This window comes from Molossus molossus, unplaced genomic scaffold (assembly GCF_014108415.1).
Source record: "Molossus molossus isolate mMolMol1 unplaced genomic scaffold, mMolMol1.p scaffold_m16_p_21, whole genome shotgun sequence".
NCBI classification, from domain to species: Eukaryota; Metazoa; Chordata; class Mammalia; order Chiroptera; family Molossidae; genus Molossus; species Molossus molossus.
Window position 1 is genome coordinate 8,100,109 of NW_023425357.1, and position 18,162 is coordinate 8,118,270.

At 48.3% G+C, this 18,162-nt stretch overlaps 1 protein-coding gene across 1 annotated transcript in view; it reads right to left on the bottom strand.

Moving 5' to 3' along the window:
- DHX34 (DExH-box helicase 34) overlaps positions 1 to 11,868 on the bottom strand; it is a 31,617-nt gene extending 19,749 nt beyond the window's left edge. The window contains exons 1-6 of the mRNA XM_036275296.1: positions 11,806 to 11,868; positions 7,409 to 8,377; positions 5,286 to 5,597; positions 4,456 to 4,710; positions 1,798 to 1,900; positions 152 to 369 (exon numbers count right to left, since the gene is read on the bottom strand). Coding sequence (XP_036131189.1) covers positions 152 to 369; positions 1,798 to 1,900; positions 4,456 to 4,710; positions 5,286 to 5,597; positions 7,409 to 8,113 — 1,593 coding nt within the window. The 5' untranslated portion in view covers positions 8,114 to 8,377; positions 11,806 to 11,868. The remainder of the gene's footprint in view (positions 1 to 151; positions 370 to 1,797; positions 1,901 to 4,455; positions 4,711 to 5,285; positions 5,598 to 7,408; positions 8,378 to 11,805) is intronic.
- Positions 11,869 to 18,162: the final 6,294 nt, after the last annotated feature.

Below are 18,162 nucleotides of genomic sequence, written 5' to 3' on the forward strand. Positions count from 1 at the left end.
TCTGACATTTGGAAGGGACCAGTGCCCCTCAGTGGCCTGGCCAGCCCAGCTTTCCCTGGCCCTGAACCCTGGCATTGGTCCTGTCTAAATACCTCCATTCCTCCCTGTCATCAGCATTCAGAATCCAGTCCCCTCCCTGCCCCAGCCTCACCTGCAGTACCAGCGCATCCAAGGCTACTCTCCGAATTTCCGGGACAGCATAGGGGGCGAAGGCATCGTAGTCTGATTCAGCGTAGAGGCGGAAGCAGACGCCTGGGCCCGTGCGGCCTGCCCGGCCCTTCCGCTGCTCGGCACTGGCCTGGCTGATCCAGAACTCCTGCAGCCGCTGCAGTTTGGCCTGGGGGTCGTAGCTCATCTCCTTCACCTTCCCTGGGTGGGGTGAAGGGTGCAGGGAGGGACATCTATGTACAGCAGCCACATGGGCCCTGCACACGCCTGGCCCTCTTCCCAGCCCTTCATCCACCGACAACCTCACTTACTCCTTTATTCCATGAACGCAGACTCACAGCTCATTCCGGACCCAACCCTGACACTGCGTTAGTGTAATCTTTCATTTCCTCATTCACACACCTTTTTGTTTATTTTCTCAAGCCTTTGTCTATGCAGAGGTTCAGACATCTAACAAATACTATGAAGAACCTACTATGTGTCGGGCACTGTACTGGGCACTAGGGATACAGCTGTGAACAAAACAAAGTCCCTGGTCTTGTGGGGCTGAACACACACCATATTTCATCAATTCTAAGGTCAACTTTTTTTCATATTATATTGTCTCTGATGCATTTTAAAACCAATGGCATGTCCATGTTTAATGGACAGCATTTTAAAATCTTAATGGTACATAAAATCATGTAATGTTTTATCACTGGCGTCCCAGATTCAATACTATGAAGTAACTGCTAACATTTACTGAGGTTCCACTCTAAGTACCCAAGTGTATTCACTCATTTAATCCTTACAACCTGAGGGAGACACTGTCATTACCACCATTTTACAAGTGATCAAACTGACATATAGAGTGTCAGTGACACAGCCCTGGTCACACAGCCAGCACTGTCCCCAAACCACTGTGCTCTGCTGACTTTCCAGAGAAGTCTAATTGGGAAGACAGACAATCACAGACAATCAAAAGATCAACGGGCCCAGGCCAGTTTGGCTCAGCAGTTAGAACATTGGCCTGCGGTCCTGAGAGACCTGGGTTCGGTTCCCGCTAAGGGCATGTACCTTGGTTGCAGTTTGTCCCCAGCCCTGGTTGGGGTCGTGCGGGTGGCAACCACTCGATGTGTCCCTTTCACATCGATGTTTCTCTCTCTCTCTCTCTCTCTCTCTCTCTCTCTCTCCCTCCCACTCTATCTGAACAAAAAAAATGGAAAAAATGTCCTTGAGTGAGGAGTAAAAAAATAAAATAGATCAACGGATATAAAATATGATGTTCATACTAGAAAGAAAAATAATAAAAAGCAAGAGCGAAGAAGAAGGGGGAGATCACGTAGATAAAGTGGACAAGGTGGACCTCTAAAGGGGAAACACTTACACAGGCCCTGGAACGGGATGAAGGAGTAAGCCCTGTGGCTATCTGGAGAAAAATAATTCTCAGCAGAGACAACAGCACATGCAAAGGCCCTGAGGCAGGAGCAAGGTTGGAGTGTCTGAGAAAGATTAAGATGTTGCCACTTCTCCACAGCCCTAAATGCCACCCCTCCCCTGGCTTTGGTCTGGCATTCCCTTACTACATCTGCACATCCAAATACTACACTCCCCTCTCAGTTCCTGGGGTACCTGGGGAGCAGCTCTTACCAGAATCTACTACAAAGCGGATCCCATCAATGGTGACTGAGGTCTCAGCGATGTTGGTGGAGAGGATGCATTTCCGGACTCCAGGAGGGGCCACATCAAATACCTGGGGGGAAGTAAGCAGGTGACATCAGGGGCTCTCTCAGCCCTTACTGACCCATGTGTCCCAGGGCCTCCTGGACACCCCGATGTTTCACACCCATATGTCTAAAGTAGCCTCAGTGCTGTCCACCAAACCCTTCCTCCTTGAGTCTCAGCTTAGAGATGGCTCATCATCCTGGACCAGGAACTTGGGCTGTCCTGGGTCCTCCCCCTTCCTCCCCCTCCAGACACACCTGAACATCTTGAACATTCCCCGAGTTCACACCTTCCTCCCCAAACCCACTGCCCCTGCCCTGGTCCAGGCCATTCCTTTCCCACCCAGGCGCTGCTCCAGCTTCCTCCGTGGTCTCTTGCCTCTAGATCTATTCTCTCCAGTCCGTCCTTCACACACAGCAGAGGGATCCGCTAAAGCACAAACTGGTACTGTCCCCACCTTGCTCAGAATGCTCCCACGGCTCCCCAGTGGGACAAAGCCCAGGCACCACACTGGGTCCTTAAAGACTCTTGTAGTCTAACCCTGTGTCTCTCCCAATCCCATCTCTCCTGACTTTCCCTTCATAATCTGGACCTCAGCTACCCTGCATGTAGCTTCCCATCTCTCACCCCAGGCCCTTCACAGAAGCCCTTCTCTTGGACCCAAGAGACAGTCAAGCACACAGTAGCTTACAGTGGGAGTCAGCAACTACGGCCTGGGGACCAAAGCCAGCCTGCCACCTGTTTCTGTGACTCAAGTTTTAATGGCACACAGCCTCACCTGGTCAGTCTACAGCTGCTTTCCCGCTGTAACAGTGGAGTCGCTGTGACAGAGACATGTGGCCCACAGAACCTAAAAATATGGACTCCAAGGCCCTTTACAAAAAGTCTGCCAACCGCTAGTTAAGAGCATGGGCTCTGAGGCTCTGGTGCCAAATTACCAAGATGCACAGGCTGGCTCTGCCACTTACGTGACTTTGCGCAAGTGTCTACACCTTGGTCTCTGCATCTGTGCAGTGGGAATAACAACAGGTCCTGGCAGACAGGGCTGCGGTGAGGCAAGCCAAGCCGTACGGAGCCCAGAACACCTGCCGCTTGCATCAATGGCTCCACACACACCAGCTGGGACACTTCTCCCAGCCCCCTTCTTACGCTGGGGCTGTGTTTTGAAGGTCCTTTCCTCCAGGAAACCTTTCCTGAATCCACCAAGACTCTGCTCTCGGAGTTCCAAGTTTTCCTCTACCATCTGTGAAAATGTCAATTACTTGTCCATCTCCCCCAACAGACCAACAGCCACTAAAGGGAAGGGCCACATCTCGGCTCCTACTGTGTCCCAAAGAGTCCCCTCAGTCCCAGGGGAGGCACCAAGAAAGTGCTCAGTAAATGGTGTGTCAATAAATAAGACTGGGACCTGAAGGGATTTTTTCCCATGGTGACTATGTAGTCAGCCTCCTGGGTGGCCCCAGGGGATCTCACCTCATGGGACTCCCATCCTCATCCAGTACCTTCCCACTGACCAGGGCACGCTGGCTTAACTAAAAGGATACTGCTGAAAGAATGGCTTGTGATTTCCAAGGCTAGGTAATCAAAGACGCTGCGGCTTCTGTTTTGGTCTCTTGCGGAGAACTAGTCACCATGTAGTAAGGACACTAAACAGCACCCCTAGGGAGGCCCACGTGGAGAGATCCTGAGGCCCCCAGCCAACAGCCACCCATCTGAGTGAGGACCCTCCAGCCTCAGTTGAGCCTTCAAATGAATGGAGACCCAGCGGACTACAACCTAGTGAGAGACCCTGAGCCAGAAACCCCCAGCTAAGCCACTCCCAAACTCCTGATCTACAGAAACTATGTGAGATAATTAATGTTTATTGTTCTAAGCCAGCAATTTTCAACCGGTGGGCTGCAAGAATTTTTAAAACATGCAATACCTGACTATTTAGTCAGGGGGCACTGACCTCTTTTCCTTAGATTGTCAAATAAAAATATGGTAACAGCCAACAGCACCTGATTTTTTAAAAAGTCACTTTGAAGTAAAAAGGGTAAGTAATTACTATTATTACTTTTTTTGTAAGTCAATAAAAATAATACCTAATTTTTTTGTCAGATCACCAAAAAAAATCTATTTTTTGGTGTGCCACAGATTTTTAGTAGTTTGTTTGCCATGAAATAAAAAAGGTTGCAAATCGCCATTCTAAGCTGCTAAGTTTTGGGGGAGTTTGTTACAGGGCAATAAATAACCTAGCGACCCACAGGCCTCTCTCCGGCACCCTTCCAGTCCAGCCAGGTGGTCTCTTCACCTTCCCCACACCCAGCTCACAGGTCCCCACCTCCATTCCTTTCTTCAAGCGGGCCCCCCGCCTGGACTGCCTTCCTCCTTCTACTCACAACCCTCCGTCCTTCCCCGCTAAGTTCCAACGCCTCCTGCCCCATCAGGAAGCTCACCCTGGCACACGCCCTCCACCCAAAAGATGAGAGCAGCCCCTCTGTGGCCCGCAGCCCTGCATTTGTGGAGTCACACCCCCTCCCACCCCTGCTTCTCCCCTGGCATACACTGCAAGACCCCACCCTGCCCGGCTGCACGCGATACCTTGTCCTGGTCAGCCACCGAGAGGGCGCTGTGCAGTGGCAGCACCACCCAGCGCTGGGTGTGGCTGGCATAGGTCTGGGCGGCCTCAAGCACGGCGCTGATCTCCGCCATGCCACTGAGGAAGACGAGGAGGTCGCCCCGCTCCTCGGGAGGGTATTTATTGTCAATGGCTTCCAGCACCCTCAGGAAGGGTCGAGGGTCCAGCTTCTCCGACTTGGACGCTGTCGGCTCCGCCTCAATCGGCTGGTACACGACCTGTGAGGAGACAGCCCTGTCACTCCAGCGCAGAGCGAGGCAGTGGGGAGACCACAGGCTGACAGTGAAGAACGAAGTCGGCCAGGAGGCAGACAGCCCTCAAACAGGACCATCTGAGGAGGATGTAATAAAAGCACAGGTAGCTGGAAGGCTTCTGGGGTGCTGGCAAGGTTTGATGTTTCTTTCCTGAATGCTGGCTGCATACAGGTATTTAATTATTTGGGCTCGACACATATGCACATTCTTTTGCACTTGGAGTATAACTTCAACAACAGAATTTTAAGGCATGCAGGTAGGAGGAGAAGCCTAGAAACCCCTCAGAAAGCACCTTCACTCTTCTTCTTTGGCTGCTTAGAAGATACACTGATGGGCATTTAGAACCGGAAACCACACGGGACAGTGCAGTTTCCTGGTGCTAGGGCCTTCAGAGCTGTTACCAGTTCTTGGCCCAAAGGCACAGAGGAAAGAGTGTTGGTCACTAAAACCATGAAGGACAGAGCTGTATGGAGAGAGCCATCTTAGCTGGCCAGAGACCAGTGGGGAGGACTGGGAAGTGGGGGTGAGGAAGCACTGACCGTGATGGGGAAGAGCCTGCCGGGCACCTGCACCACAGGGGCATGGCCGAAGTAGCTGGAGAAGAGCGAGATGTTGATGGTGGCCGACATGAGGATGACCTTGAGGTCAGGCCGCATGGGCAGCAGGCGCCGGAGCACACCCAGGAGGAAGTCGTTATGGAGGTGGCGCTCATGAACTTCATCCACAATCAGGACCTGGTACTGGGGCAAGCTGGGCTCCCGCTGGATTTGCCTCAGGAGCAGCCCCACTGTCAGGAACACAATCTTGGTGGCTGCCGAACGCGTGCTCTCAAAGCGGATCTGGTAGCCGACCTGGGGTGGGTGGAGAAGGGTGGTCGGGAGAGGAACCTACGCCTGGGCACCAGCCCCTCACCCTGTCCAAAATGAAATCTGAGCAAGTGCCCTCACATCAGACTGGAGTCCGACAGTGACCCCACCTCTGCCACTTGGTGCCGTTTACTTTGGGCAAGCAGTTCCATCCCTCAGAGACACATTTATTCTCCTGTGAGAATCATCTGTGCTAATGCACTTAAATTATCTGGCACAGAGCCTGGTGTATGACACTAATTAATTATAACACTAATAATTAGCCTTTCTTGGAGTCCTTTCTATGTGCCACCAACTACTATAAATGCTTTATGTATATTAACTCATTTCATTATCACAGCCACCACAGGGTGTAAGAATTATTCTTATCCTCACTTCACGGATGGGGAAACTGAGGTCACTCATCCAAGGTAACGCAGCTAAAAAGTAGTACCTAACATCACACACATTGATTTCAGGTGAATTATCATGCTAAATGTAAAAGTTATTGGAAAAGAACATAGAACATCTTCATGTCCTAAAAGTACATAAAAATCTCTTAAACAGTCCAAAGAGTGCCAACCAGAAAAATCAAATGACAGACTGGATTATATTTCAATGAAAAGACACCATCATCAAAGGACACCATTCAGAAAATAAAAGGCAACTCACAAAGTAGGAGACGAGATTCGCAATACATAAAAATTTGGGTGCTAGTTACACAAATACATTCAACTTGTGAAAATTCAGAGCTGTATACTTATGATACATGCATTTTCTGGATTGTAAATATTCTAACTTCAACAAAAACAATTTTTTTTTTAATCCTCACCCGAAGATATTTTTCTATTTATCTTCAGATAGAGCGGCAGGGAAGGAGATGGGGGTTAGGGAGAGAGAAACATCATTGTGAGAGAGAGACACTGACTGGTTGCCTCCCGCACAACCTAGACCAGGGCCAGGAATGAAATGCAACCGAGGTATGTGCCCTTGACCAGAATTGAACTCAAGACTCGTTAGTCTGCGGGCCGACGCTCTAACAACTAAGCCAAACCAGCCAGGGCAACAATTTTTCAGTGGTAGGGCCAGGATTAGAACCCTAGAAATCATTAGGAAAGAAGTGTCCTCATTCTTCTTTTATGGCTGTTTAGAAAAAAGACTGATGAATCGTTAGGACATTTCTAATTTCTTTATTGTTAAGGTGCTATAGAGGCATACCTCAGAGATATTTTGGGTTCACTTCCAGACCACCACAATAAAGTAAGTATTTCAGTAAAACAAATTGTAATCATTTTGTGGTGGAGGGACTTGCCTTCCATTTGTTTAAAAAAAAGCAACATCTGTGAAGTGCAACAAATCGAGGCGCAATAAAACGAGGTCTGCCTGTACTTGGTAATGTTAGTGCCTTTATCATCTGAACCAGGCCAATCTATAAATAAACTTTTTTTTTAATCCTCACCCGAGGACATTTTTTCATTTTTTGTTCACATAGAGTGGGAGGGAGAGGAAGAGAGAGAGAAACATCAATGTGAAAGGTATACATCAAGTGGCTGCCACCCACACAACCCAACTAGGGCCAGGGACAAACTGCAACCGAGGTACCCTTAGCGGGAACCGAACCCGGGTCTCTCTGGACCACAGGCCAACGCTCTAACCACTTAGCAAAACCGGCCAGGGCTGTAAATAAACTTCTAGAAGAATCACTGCTAGGTCAAAGGGTAAGGGCTTGTGTAACTTTTATTGACACTGCCAAAGACAAGCAACTTATTCCCCAAGGTCACCTGGGAGAAACTGGAATCCTATTAGCTCCCACTCACCTGTGAGCCATACTGACTGAGGCTCTCAAAGCCAACGCGCTTGGCCAATGAGATGCAGGCGATTCTCCGGGGCTGGGTGCATGCCACATGACTGAAACCAGCGGCCAGCAGGTACTGGGGCACCTGAGTGGACTTGCCACAGCCCGTGTCACCTGCCACCACCACCACCTGATGCTCCTTCAGTGTCTTCAGGATGCGGTGCCCATACTGGGCGATGGGAAGTGCTGCCCGCTCACGCTGCAGTTTGGCTAGCCGCCCAAATGCCTGCTTTTGACCGAAGTCCAGATAGTGCAACAGGGCTCGGCGGAATTCGGACACTCTCTCCCGGGGCAGGTTCCTGCCCAGGCCCCGAGAGCCCCGAGTGTCAGGGCCAAGGACAGACAGGTTGATGCGGTAACGCGGGTCGTAAGTGAGAGGTAGGTCAGCCAGGGCTGGGATGCTGTCCTTGGAATGCCCAGGGTCTTTCTCCTCCTTCCTGGTGGTCTTGAGATGCTGGAACCTCTGTAAGCGTTCAAAGAAGGTCCAGAACTTCTGGCACTCCTCAGAACCCTGGCGGATGTAATCCTCCTCCCGGAAGAAGGCATCCTCGAACAGACGCCGGGTCTCTGGGCAACTCCAGTCCCATTTCTCTGGGGCCTCCTCCTCACTGGGAGCCTGGTGTCGGTCCCGGTGACCCCGGTCCTCCCTTCTTCTGGGAGGAGGCATGTTGAATCTAATCACAGCACTGTCACAAAACTGGCCTCAGTTCTGATCACCTGGATCAAACATTCTCATCCATTCCCCACCTCCTGCAGGAAGGGGCCAGTGCCTGCAGTAAAGGACCACTTTCTGTTCAAAGAGCTAATTTTCCTCTTCATGGATGGTACAGGCCCACTGCAGGCAATGGCAGAGTAAGTAGCCGGGGGCCTGGGTCAAGCTGGGGACACACAGGGCACCTCATGACTCCTGCAGCAATCTGGTTTCCAGGTCCTGCATGTGTGGGGGAAGAGAACAGAAGACATTCATTTTTAGAAATATTTACTGAAAGCCTACTGGATGCAAGTACTGGACTAGAAGGGGTAGTAATGAGTAAGACCACCCTGAGCCCCCACAGGTGGTCAAGGTCACATGCAAGAGCAGACATGTCACCTAACTCTGACAACCCAGTGATTGGGACTGTGGTAAAGCAAGCCTAGGGGGCTGTGGGAGCCTTCCCTAATCAAGAACCCATGAGAGGTGTGATATAATGAAGAATAAGTAAGGCAAGAGTTCCTAACCTGAGGTCTACTGAACTTCAGTACACCCAGGAGCCCTTTAAAATTAAGTGCACAATTTTGCAACTGTAATGTATGTAGTGTTTGTGACTGCCCGGCACATACTTTCCTTCTTTTTCTGAATAACAGTACACACCTTCTGCTGGAGAGCTGCCCTTCCTGGATTACACATGGTTCTGATGGTCTTTAAGTCAGAGAACTCACATTGGTTGGGCAAGTGACAAAAGCCTGGCCAATCACGGTACCCTACTCCCCCTTTAACCAGTGATTGGTTTGAGAATTGGACACATGACCCAAGGAGGACCAATTGGGGCTTTTCTCTGGAATTTATACTGGGTTACTATGAAAAACTCGCATTTTATCTACTGTGACTAGGCAAAGATGATATAAAACCCCGAGCTTTTTTTAATAGCTCTTGAACAAGTCTTTCCTAGAATTTATCCTAGAAAAGCCTGCACGCGGGCACAATGAGGCACCCACAAGGCCTGTATTCAGCTACCACAGGAGAAGTGAAAGGAGCTGGGGACAAGCTTGGCAACACCATTTAGTGCTTGAGGCTGTTTCCTCCAACCTTCCACTTCCAAGCTACACAAGAAAATGCTTTTTTGCTTAGTTGGATTTCTGCCTCTCAGTGCATAAGTCCTAATAAAGAACATACCCTCGTATGTGCAATTTACTGGAGGGAAATCCATCACTCAGATTCTTAAAGGGGTTTATGATCTTAAAAGGGTTCAGAGGCTTCCATGGTAAAGGCTTTGGAGTCAGGCAGATGCAGGTTTGATTCTCAGCTTCATCATTTACTAGATGTGTGACCGTTGGCAAATTAATTTCTCTGAGGATGTTTTCTTCATGTATACAATGAGGACAGTACCCCTCTCAAAACATGACAATATTTATCACCTAGCCTGGTACACAAAAGCTAAATAGTAACGTGTATTCAAGTCCATTGTCTTCTCCCAATAATGACTAACAGAGAGAAAACAGCGAGAAGAACCAGGGGCACAATCTGGAAAAAAATTACACTCAAAAGGCCAGAATTTGTCTTCATAATGGTACTGGTGATGCTTTCACCTACTCTGCTGTGTCTCAAGGGCCATCATGGAAGAGAGCTCAGAGATCCAATCTCTGCAGCCCCAGGGAGAACTCAGGCCAACCCTGGGAGTTACTAGATCCAGATACAGCTTTCAACTGAGGAACCTGTGAATAGCAGAATTGTTTCCCACAGAAGCAGTAGCCTGTGGAGTGCGCACATCACTTATTAAATATCTGGACTAGGTGGTGCCAGCGCAGCTTGGAAGGAATTCCTACTCTAGGAAAGAGGAAAGGGCCTTGAAGAGCTGTTGTGCTACTTAACCAGTAATTCTCAGAATGAAAGGGAGAGCATTCCTCTCTAGCTTTAAACTGACTATGTAGTCCATGGCCGGCGTGGCTCAGTGGTTGAGCATCGACCCATACACCAAGAGGCCGCCGGTTAGAATCCTGGTCAGGACATATGCCCAGGTTGTGAGTCCGATCCCCAGTGGGGGGCATGCAGGAGGCAGCCAATTGATGTTCTCTCTCATTGATGCTTCTCTCTCTCTAAACAATAAATAAATAAATAAACTGCCTACATAGGCATGTGGGCCCAACTGAGAGCATCCCCATGGCTCTCAAGGAGTCTACTTTTTTAAGCTACCTTTTAGATTTTCTGGATCTACTAGTTTCTCTTGGTTTCTTTCCTAGGCTCATGGCTTTGAGAGCCTTTCTTTACTTCTCTATTTCTCTCCTCTCTGGTACTCCATCCTCAGGTCTCAATGTCTTGTCTTTTTCAGTCCTCTTGCTCACCACCCACAACTCTCTTCCCTTTCTTCGTATGTGTCCCATCTCAATTCATTTATCTGATTTTCTCCCCATTTCTATTTTTGAGTCTGATTTTTTCTAACTACCTTTCTCCATTTAACAATCTCTATTCCTCTCCAGTACTCCATTTGACTTTCTCGTTTTCTTTTTTCTTTTGGTATATGCCCCTAACGGGAACCGAACCTGGGACTCTCTGGTCCTCAGGCCAATGCTCCAACCGCTGAGCCAAACCGGCCAGGGCTCATTTTCTATTTGAACCATTTTTTTCTGATTATTTCTCTCTCTCTCCAGTTCTCATTCTCCATCACTTTCATCCTCCATCATGACGATCTCTTCATCTCTCTCCATTTCTCCATCTAACATTTTGTCTCACGATTGTTTGAGGGGATAATGATAGCTAACACTTACTTAGTGCTTCCTCGTGTATCAGGTACTATTCTAAATCACTCATAAGACATTTACATGCACACATAAACATACATACATACATACACATATACTCTCCTCATAACCTTAAAAAGGTGCTATTATCAGAGATAATAAGTTGTAAGTGGTAGATGAGAAATCCAAATCCAGGGATTCAGACTTCCTTCGCTCCTCTTTCTCTATTTTTCAACGTGATCCTCCACTGCCTTGGCTTTATCCCTCCCTTTTAAAATTTCACACTGTCTTTTCGGTTCTATTTACCCTCCCCCCATCTCCCCAGCTGCACTGTCTCTTCATCGCTCTGTCTCCGGACTCAGGATGACCCCGTGAGTCTGCTTTTCCTTCCCACTTCCCGCCCATTTATTTCTCTCCAAAGTCTGTTTCCCTCGATCCCGCCCACGTCAGCTTTTTGCCAGGTCCTCCCTATTTCAGTCTCCGTCTTTCTCTGTCTGGTGGCCTCTCGTTCCGCCGTAGAAAGGGTCCTCTCTTCGGTCTACCTCGGCCCGCTGGTTTCCGCGGGGACCTTTCCGCCCCGCCCCCACGCTGCCGGTGCGACCCCATTCCTCTCGCAGTCTCTGTGGGCCTTTCCCGGTGGAACCCTCAGCCTCCTGCCCTCGATCTCTGGTTCTCAGCTTCCCTCCTCGCGGTCTCCCAGTTCCTCGCAGCTCTTCGCGCCTTTCTCTCCGTCTAGGCCCCCTCAGTCCCCCCAGGTTCTCTCAGGGACGCTCAGACTCCATCTCCATCCGCGTCTCCGCGACCCTCGGCTTGCTCCCAACACATTTCCTCACCTCGGGATCTCCCCGCAACCCTGAGCTCGCTCCCCAACTACCGGCGACCGGCCGCTACCACGGCCCCGCGCAGCCGCTCCGCCCCCCTCACCTCAATAACCACCGCGAAAACTTGAACTTCCGGTCTCAGAGGCCCTCACGCGCCCGAAACGGGTCCTGCGCCTGCGCACGCCGTGCCACTCTGCGCCGGCGCCTACGTTTGCTCCTGCCCCGCCTCGTTTGGGGCGGAGCCTCGGGGGACGCGGCGCCCTCTAGGGGCCAGTGGAAGAGCTGCAGTAGAGACTCGCTCTGAGACCCGCCCCCTGAACAGCCATCTGCACCTGGGATCGCCCGGATTTTAACCCAACCAGGGAGGTGGCGGAGCATCGACACTGTTAAACTCCCCCTTGTTTGTCCTGGCCGGTTTGGTTCAGTTGCGTGGAGCGAGGCCCCGTACACCAAAAGTTTGCAGTTTCAGTTCCCAGTGGGCCACATAGGTTTCAAGTTAGATCTCCAGTTGGTTGGGGCGATACATGAGGCAACCTATCAATGTTTCCCTCTCACATCACTCTCTCCGCCAGGTCCTCTCTCTAAAAATCAATTAAGGAAAAAAAAAAAAAAATATATATATATATATATATATATATATATATATTCGGACATATACTTGGGTGAGGATTAAAACAAGCAAACAGAGAGGCAGCTTGAAAGTTCCTGAGCTCTGGCTGGTTTGGCTCAGCGATTAGAGCATTGGCCTGGGGACCAAAGAATCGTGGGTTCAATTCCGGTCAAGGGCAGGTACCTCGGTTGTGGTTCATCCTTGGCCCTGTCCGGGTCATGCAGGAGGCATCTAATCAATGTGTCTCTCTCACATCGATGTTTCTCTCTCTCCCTTCCTCCTTCCCATTCTATCTGAAGGTAAATAAAAGAAATATCCTTGGGTGAGGATTAAAAAAATAATAAAAAGAAAATTCCCTGAGCAGAAATAACCAGTTAGTCAAAGAAACAGAGCTGAACTGAGCTTCTTTTGGAAGACTAACCTGGCCTGAATCATTTCTTGGTTATACATCCAGAAATCACAAGCAAAACTTGAACTATTTCCCAAGGAAGGTAAGAGGTAACCACTGACCAGTCCTCTATTATTTAAGAAAATTCTAACATTATAGCCAATCACTGTGAAAAATAGCCTCTGCTTTTCATTCTACGAGCTGTTTTATTTTTTTATTTTTTTATTTTTTTTTAATCCTCACCCGAGGATATTTTTCCATTTTTTGTACAGATAGAGTGGGAGGGAGAGAGAGAGAGAGAAACATCGATGTGAAAGGGACACATCGAGTGGCTGCCACCCGCACGACCAACCAGAGCCGGGGACAAACTGCAACCGAAGTACGTGCCCTTAGCGGGAACCGAACCCGGGTTTCTCCAGACCGCAGGCCGACGCTCTAACCGCTGAGCCAAACTGGCCAGGGCTACGAGCTGTTTTATAATAATATGCACCTAAGCCTCATTTTATGTTCTGGTGAAGTACTTCCTTGCAAACTGCCTTCTGATGTGTGTACAACAAGCTTTTCCTAATTACTACTTCAGTGGCTCATTGGTTTCATTTATGGTTTTTGCTGCCCTTTTGACAGACGTAATTACCAAACTATCAAAAACAGAATTGTCTAAACCTTTGGGAAGTAATTTGAACATAGAGAGGTCAATTCGCATATCGTTACCCCAAAAAAGGAAAATAAATGGACTGAACAATCTACTTAAAATCTGCAAAACAGAACTACAAGTTTTCTTGGAGAAAGTAAACAACAAATATGAACTCAAGAAGTCATGAATCACGAAGACTGTGAGTAGCAAACTTGAAACTAATTCATGGAAAAACCATTAAGATCTAGTTCTTTGGAAACTTAAGAGAATCGTCCTGGCCAGTTTGGCTCAGCGGTTAGAGCATAGGCCTGCAGTCCAGAGAGACGCGGGTTCAGTTCCCGATAAGGGAGCGTACTTTGGTTGCAGTTTGTCCCGGGCCCTGGTTGGGTCATGCGGGTGGCAGCCACTCGATGTGTCCCTTCCACGTCAATGTTTCTCTCTCTCCCTCCCAGTCTATCTGAACAAAAAATTGAAGAAAATGTCCTCGGGTGAGGATTAAAAAGGAAGATTATTTTTGAGGCTCTTCCTCTGGAGAGCATGCCTTTTCCCCTCCCCCCAGACAGGTTATTTTTGCCCTTCTCCCTCCTAAGCTCCAAGGGTCCTTCTTTTGTTTCTGTAACTTGTTTCCTGGGCCTATGCAGCCCTGCCGGCTTACTTCTACCTCTGTAACATCTAAATAAAAGAAAAAGAAAAAAATAAAGATTATTGCCCTGGCTGGTATGGGTTAGTGGTTAGATCGCCAGCCTGTGGACTGAAGGGTTGCAGGTTTGATTCCTGGTCAAGGGAACGCACCTGGGTGTGTTTGATCCCCGATCTACGTTGGGTTCGTGCGGGAGACAACCAATGTGTCTCTTTCACATCGATGTCTCTTTCTCTCTCTCTCCCCCCCCCCCATCCTCCCTCCCTTCTATCCTCTCTAAAAATCAATGGACAAATATCCTCAGGTGAGGACTGACAAAAAAAAGAAAAAGAAGTACAAATTGATGGTTACAGACTAGTCATGGGATGTAAAGTACAGCATAGGGAATATAGTCAATAAAATTCTAATAATTATGTAAGGTGTCAAATGGGCATGAGCTGTGTTGGGATGATCACTTAGTAAGTTATGTAATGTCTAACCACTCGGGTGTACACCTGAAACTAATATAATATTGCATGTCAACTATAATTGAAAAATAAACAATGATTAAAAATATTAAAGTGGCCCAAATGTCACCCTTGGGGAATTTACAGTTTAGCTGGGAACTTGTGTTCCGGAACCTTGGACAAAAGAAGAGTACTACTTCCTCCCGGGGAGGAGGATGAATCAGGGACGGCTCACTGGAGAAAGTGTCATTTGAGCAAGGTGTTGAAGGCGAATTCTGGTGATTAAGAAAGGCATGGGCACTAGAGTCAAGTAAATGTGGGATCGGATCTCAGCTCTGTAATTTCCTTGCCGGGTGATCCTGGGCAATGACCTCCTCTCCCTGGGCCTCAGCTTATAAAATGAAGCATCTCTCCCACCTCCCTGGGCTGCTGTAAGATTATCTGAAAGGAGAAACTATGGGTAAAGTGCTGTCCTAGGGTAATGACTCTACACATAGGCATCACTACTAGGCGATTTAAAAGATCTGAACGGCTCTGACTGGCGTGGCTCAGTCGGCTGGGCGTTGTCCTGTGCACCGAAAGGCTGATGGTTCGATTCCCAGCCAGGGTACATGGCCAGGTTTCGGGCTCAGTCCCTAGTAGGGGACATGCAGGAGGCAGGTGATCGATGTTCCACTCTCACATCAATGTATATATATATATCTCTCTCCCTCTCCCGTCCTCTAAATATCAATTAAAAAAAAAAAAACTTTAGCCCTGATCGGTTTGGTTCAGCAATTGGAGTGTCCAATGAGTCTCGGGTTCGATTCCGGTCAAGGGCATGTACCTTGGTTGCGGTTCGTCCCAGCCCTGGTTGGAGTCGTGCGGGAGGCAACCAATCGATGTGTCCCTTTCACATCGATATCTCCCTCTCTCTCCCTCCCTCTCTATCTGAAGATAGATGGAAAAGTATCCTTGAGTGAGGATTAAAACAAAAAAATCTTTAAAAAAAGAATAGCTCTGGCCAGTTTAGCTCAGCGGCTAAAGTGTTGGCCCACCAACCAAAAGGTCATGGGTTTGATTGCTGGTCAAGGGCACGTACCTGGGTTGCAGGTTCCATCTCAGCCCTGGTCAGGGTCATGCAGGAGGCAACCAATTGATGTATCTCTCTCACACTGATGTTTCTCTCTCTCTCCCACTTTTTCCACTCTCTCTAAAAATTAGTGGGAAAATATCCTTGGGTGAGGATTAACAAAAAACAAACAAAATAAAAACTAAATAAATAAATAAAAGATTTGAACAGGTGAGATTCTAGAGCAGCCCTGCCTAATGGAACTTCTATGGCGATAGAATGTTCTACATCCGCTCTGCCCAATGTGGTCGCCACCGGCCACACATACCTGTCCAGCACTTGAACTGTGGCTAGAGTAACCGAGCACTAAATTCTGTATTTTAATTAATTTAATTCATTTGAATTTAACCAGCCATAGACAGCTCCTGGGCACCAGACTGGGCCGCACAGACCCGAGGGGCTTGAGCAAAGGCCCAGAGGTGGAAAAACAATACAGCCCAGAGGTTCTGTATGAGTTTCCTGGGGCTGCTGTAACAAGTTACCACAAACAGTGACTTAAAACAACACAAATTTATTTAATTAAAATTTGGGGGGTCAGAAGTGTGACATCAAGGCATTGGCGGGTCTGTGTTCCTTCTCGAGGCTTCGGAAAGAATCCATTTTCTCGCCTTTTTCAGCTTCTGGACGCTGCCTGCATCCCTTGGCTCGCGACCCCTTCCCCACGTCCCTCTGATGTCTACTTCCATTGTCATGTCTCTTGCTACTGACTCTGCCGCTCCTGCCTCCCTCTTATAAGGACCCTTATGACGACACTGGGCACACCCGGATAACTAGGATCATCTCCCCATCTCAAGATCCTTAATGTAACCACATCTGCAAAGTCCCTTTTGTCATGTGAGGTCGCATAGTCACAAATTCAGGGGATTAGGCTTTGGGGGCCATTATTCTGTCTGCGACACGGTCTGAGCACCTAGAATACAAGTGTGTCCAGGGGCGGAGAGAAGTCTCGAATACCAAGTGAGGGAGCTTAGACATGGTCTTTCCTTCAAAATAGATCCATAGCCCTGGCCGGTTTGGCTCAGCGGCTAGAGCATCAGCCTGCGGTCCGGAGAGACCCGGGTTCGGTTCCCGCTAAGGGCATGTACCTCGGTTGCAGTTTGTCCCCGGCCCTGGTTGGGTTGTGCGGTGGCAGCCACTCGATGTGTCCCTTTCACGTCGATGTTTCTCTCTCTCTCTCCCCCTCCCAATCTATCTGAACAAAAAATGGAAAAATATCCTCAGGTGAGGATAAAAAAAAAACAACAACAAAGATCCATAGCATGTCACCCTGCCACCACCTGTACTGCTGTCACCTTGATTCAAGTCACCCTCATCTCGTGGACCATCAACTTTTGCAGGAGCTCCTCACTTCCTTCTCCTCTCCCCCATAGTCCAGTCTCCACCGGCAACCAGAGGGATCTTATTAAAATCTAACTCAATGCCCTGGCCAGTTTGCTCAGTGGTTAGAGCATCGGCCCGCGGACCAGAGTCTGGGTTCAATTCCAGTCAAAAGCACGTACCTTGATTACGATTTGGTCCCCAGCCCTGGTTGCGGTTGTGCGGGAGGCAACCAATCGATGTGTCTCTCTCACATCAAGTTTCTCTCTCTCTTCTTCTCTTTCTCTCTCTCTCCTCTTTCTCTTCCTCTCTTCCTCTCTCTCTCCTACTCTATCAAAGATGAATGGAAAAATACCCTCGGGTGAGGATTTTTTTTTAAAAGTTAAAATCTAAGTCAAATCAGGACACTTCTCTGCTCAGAATAGGGTTGTCTGATTTAGAAAACAAAAATATTACAGACTGCTCAGTTAAATTTGAATTTCTGATCCACAACAAGTAATTTTTTTTAGTATAAGTATGTGTCAAATATTGCATGGGTCATACTCATGCTAAAAAAAAATGTGTTTTGCCCAGCTGGTGTGGCTCAGTGGTTGAGCATCAAACCATGGACCAAGAGGTCACCAGTTCAATTCCCAGTCGGGACCCGTGCCCGGTTTGCAGACTCAATCCCCATTGGAGGTGTGCAGGAAGCAGCTGATTGCTGTCTGTCTCATTAATATTTTTATCTCCCTCTCCCTTCCAATCTCTCTCAGAATCAATTTAAACAAACATTAAAGCCCAGCCGGTGTGGCTCAGTGGTTGAACATTGACCCATGCACCAAGAGGTCACCAGTTCAATTCCTGGTCAGAGCACATGCCCAGGAGGTGGGCCCCATCCCCAGTGGAGGCCATGTAGGAGATAGCCAATGGATGTTCTCTCTCATCAATGTTTCTATCTATCTATCTCTTCCTCTCTCTCTAAAATCAATAAAGAAAAAAAATATATTTTTAGCCCTGGCCGGTTTGGCTCAGAGATTAGAGCATCGGCCTGCGGTCCAGAGAGACCCGAGTTTGGCTGCCACTAAGGGCACGTACTTCGGTTGCAGTTTGGGTTGTGGTTGGGTTGTGCGGGGGGCAACCACTCGATGTGTCTCTTTCACATCGATGTCTCTCTCTCTCTCTCTCTCTCTCTCTCCCTCTCTCTCTCCCTCTCTCTCCCTCCCACTCTATCTGAACCAAAAGAAAAAAGAAAAAGAAAAAAAAAAATTTAAATAAAAAAATATTTTAAAAATTTGTTTTTATTGTTGATCTGAAACTCAAATTTAATTGGATGTT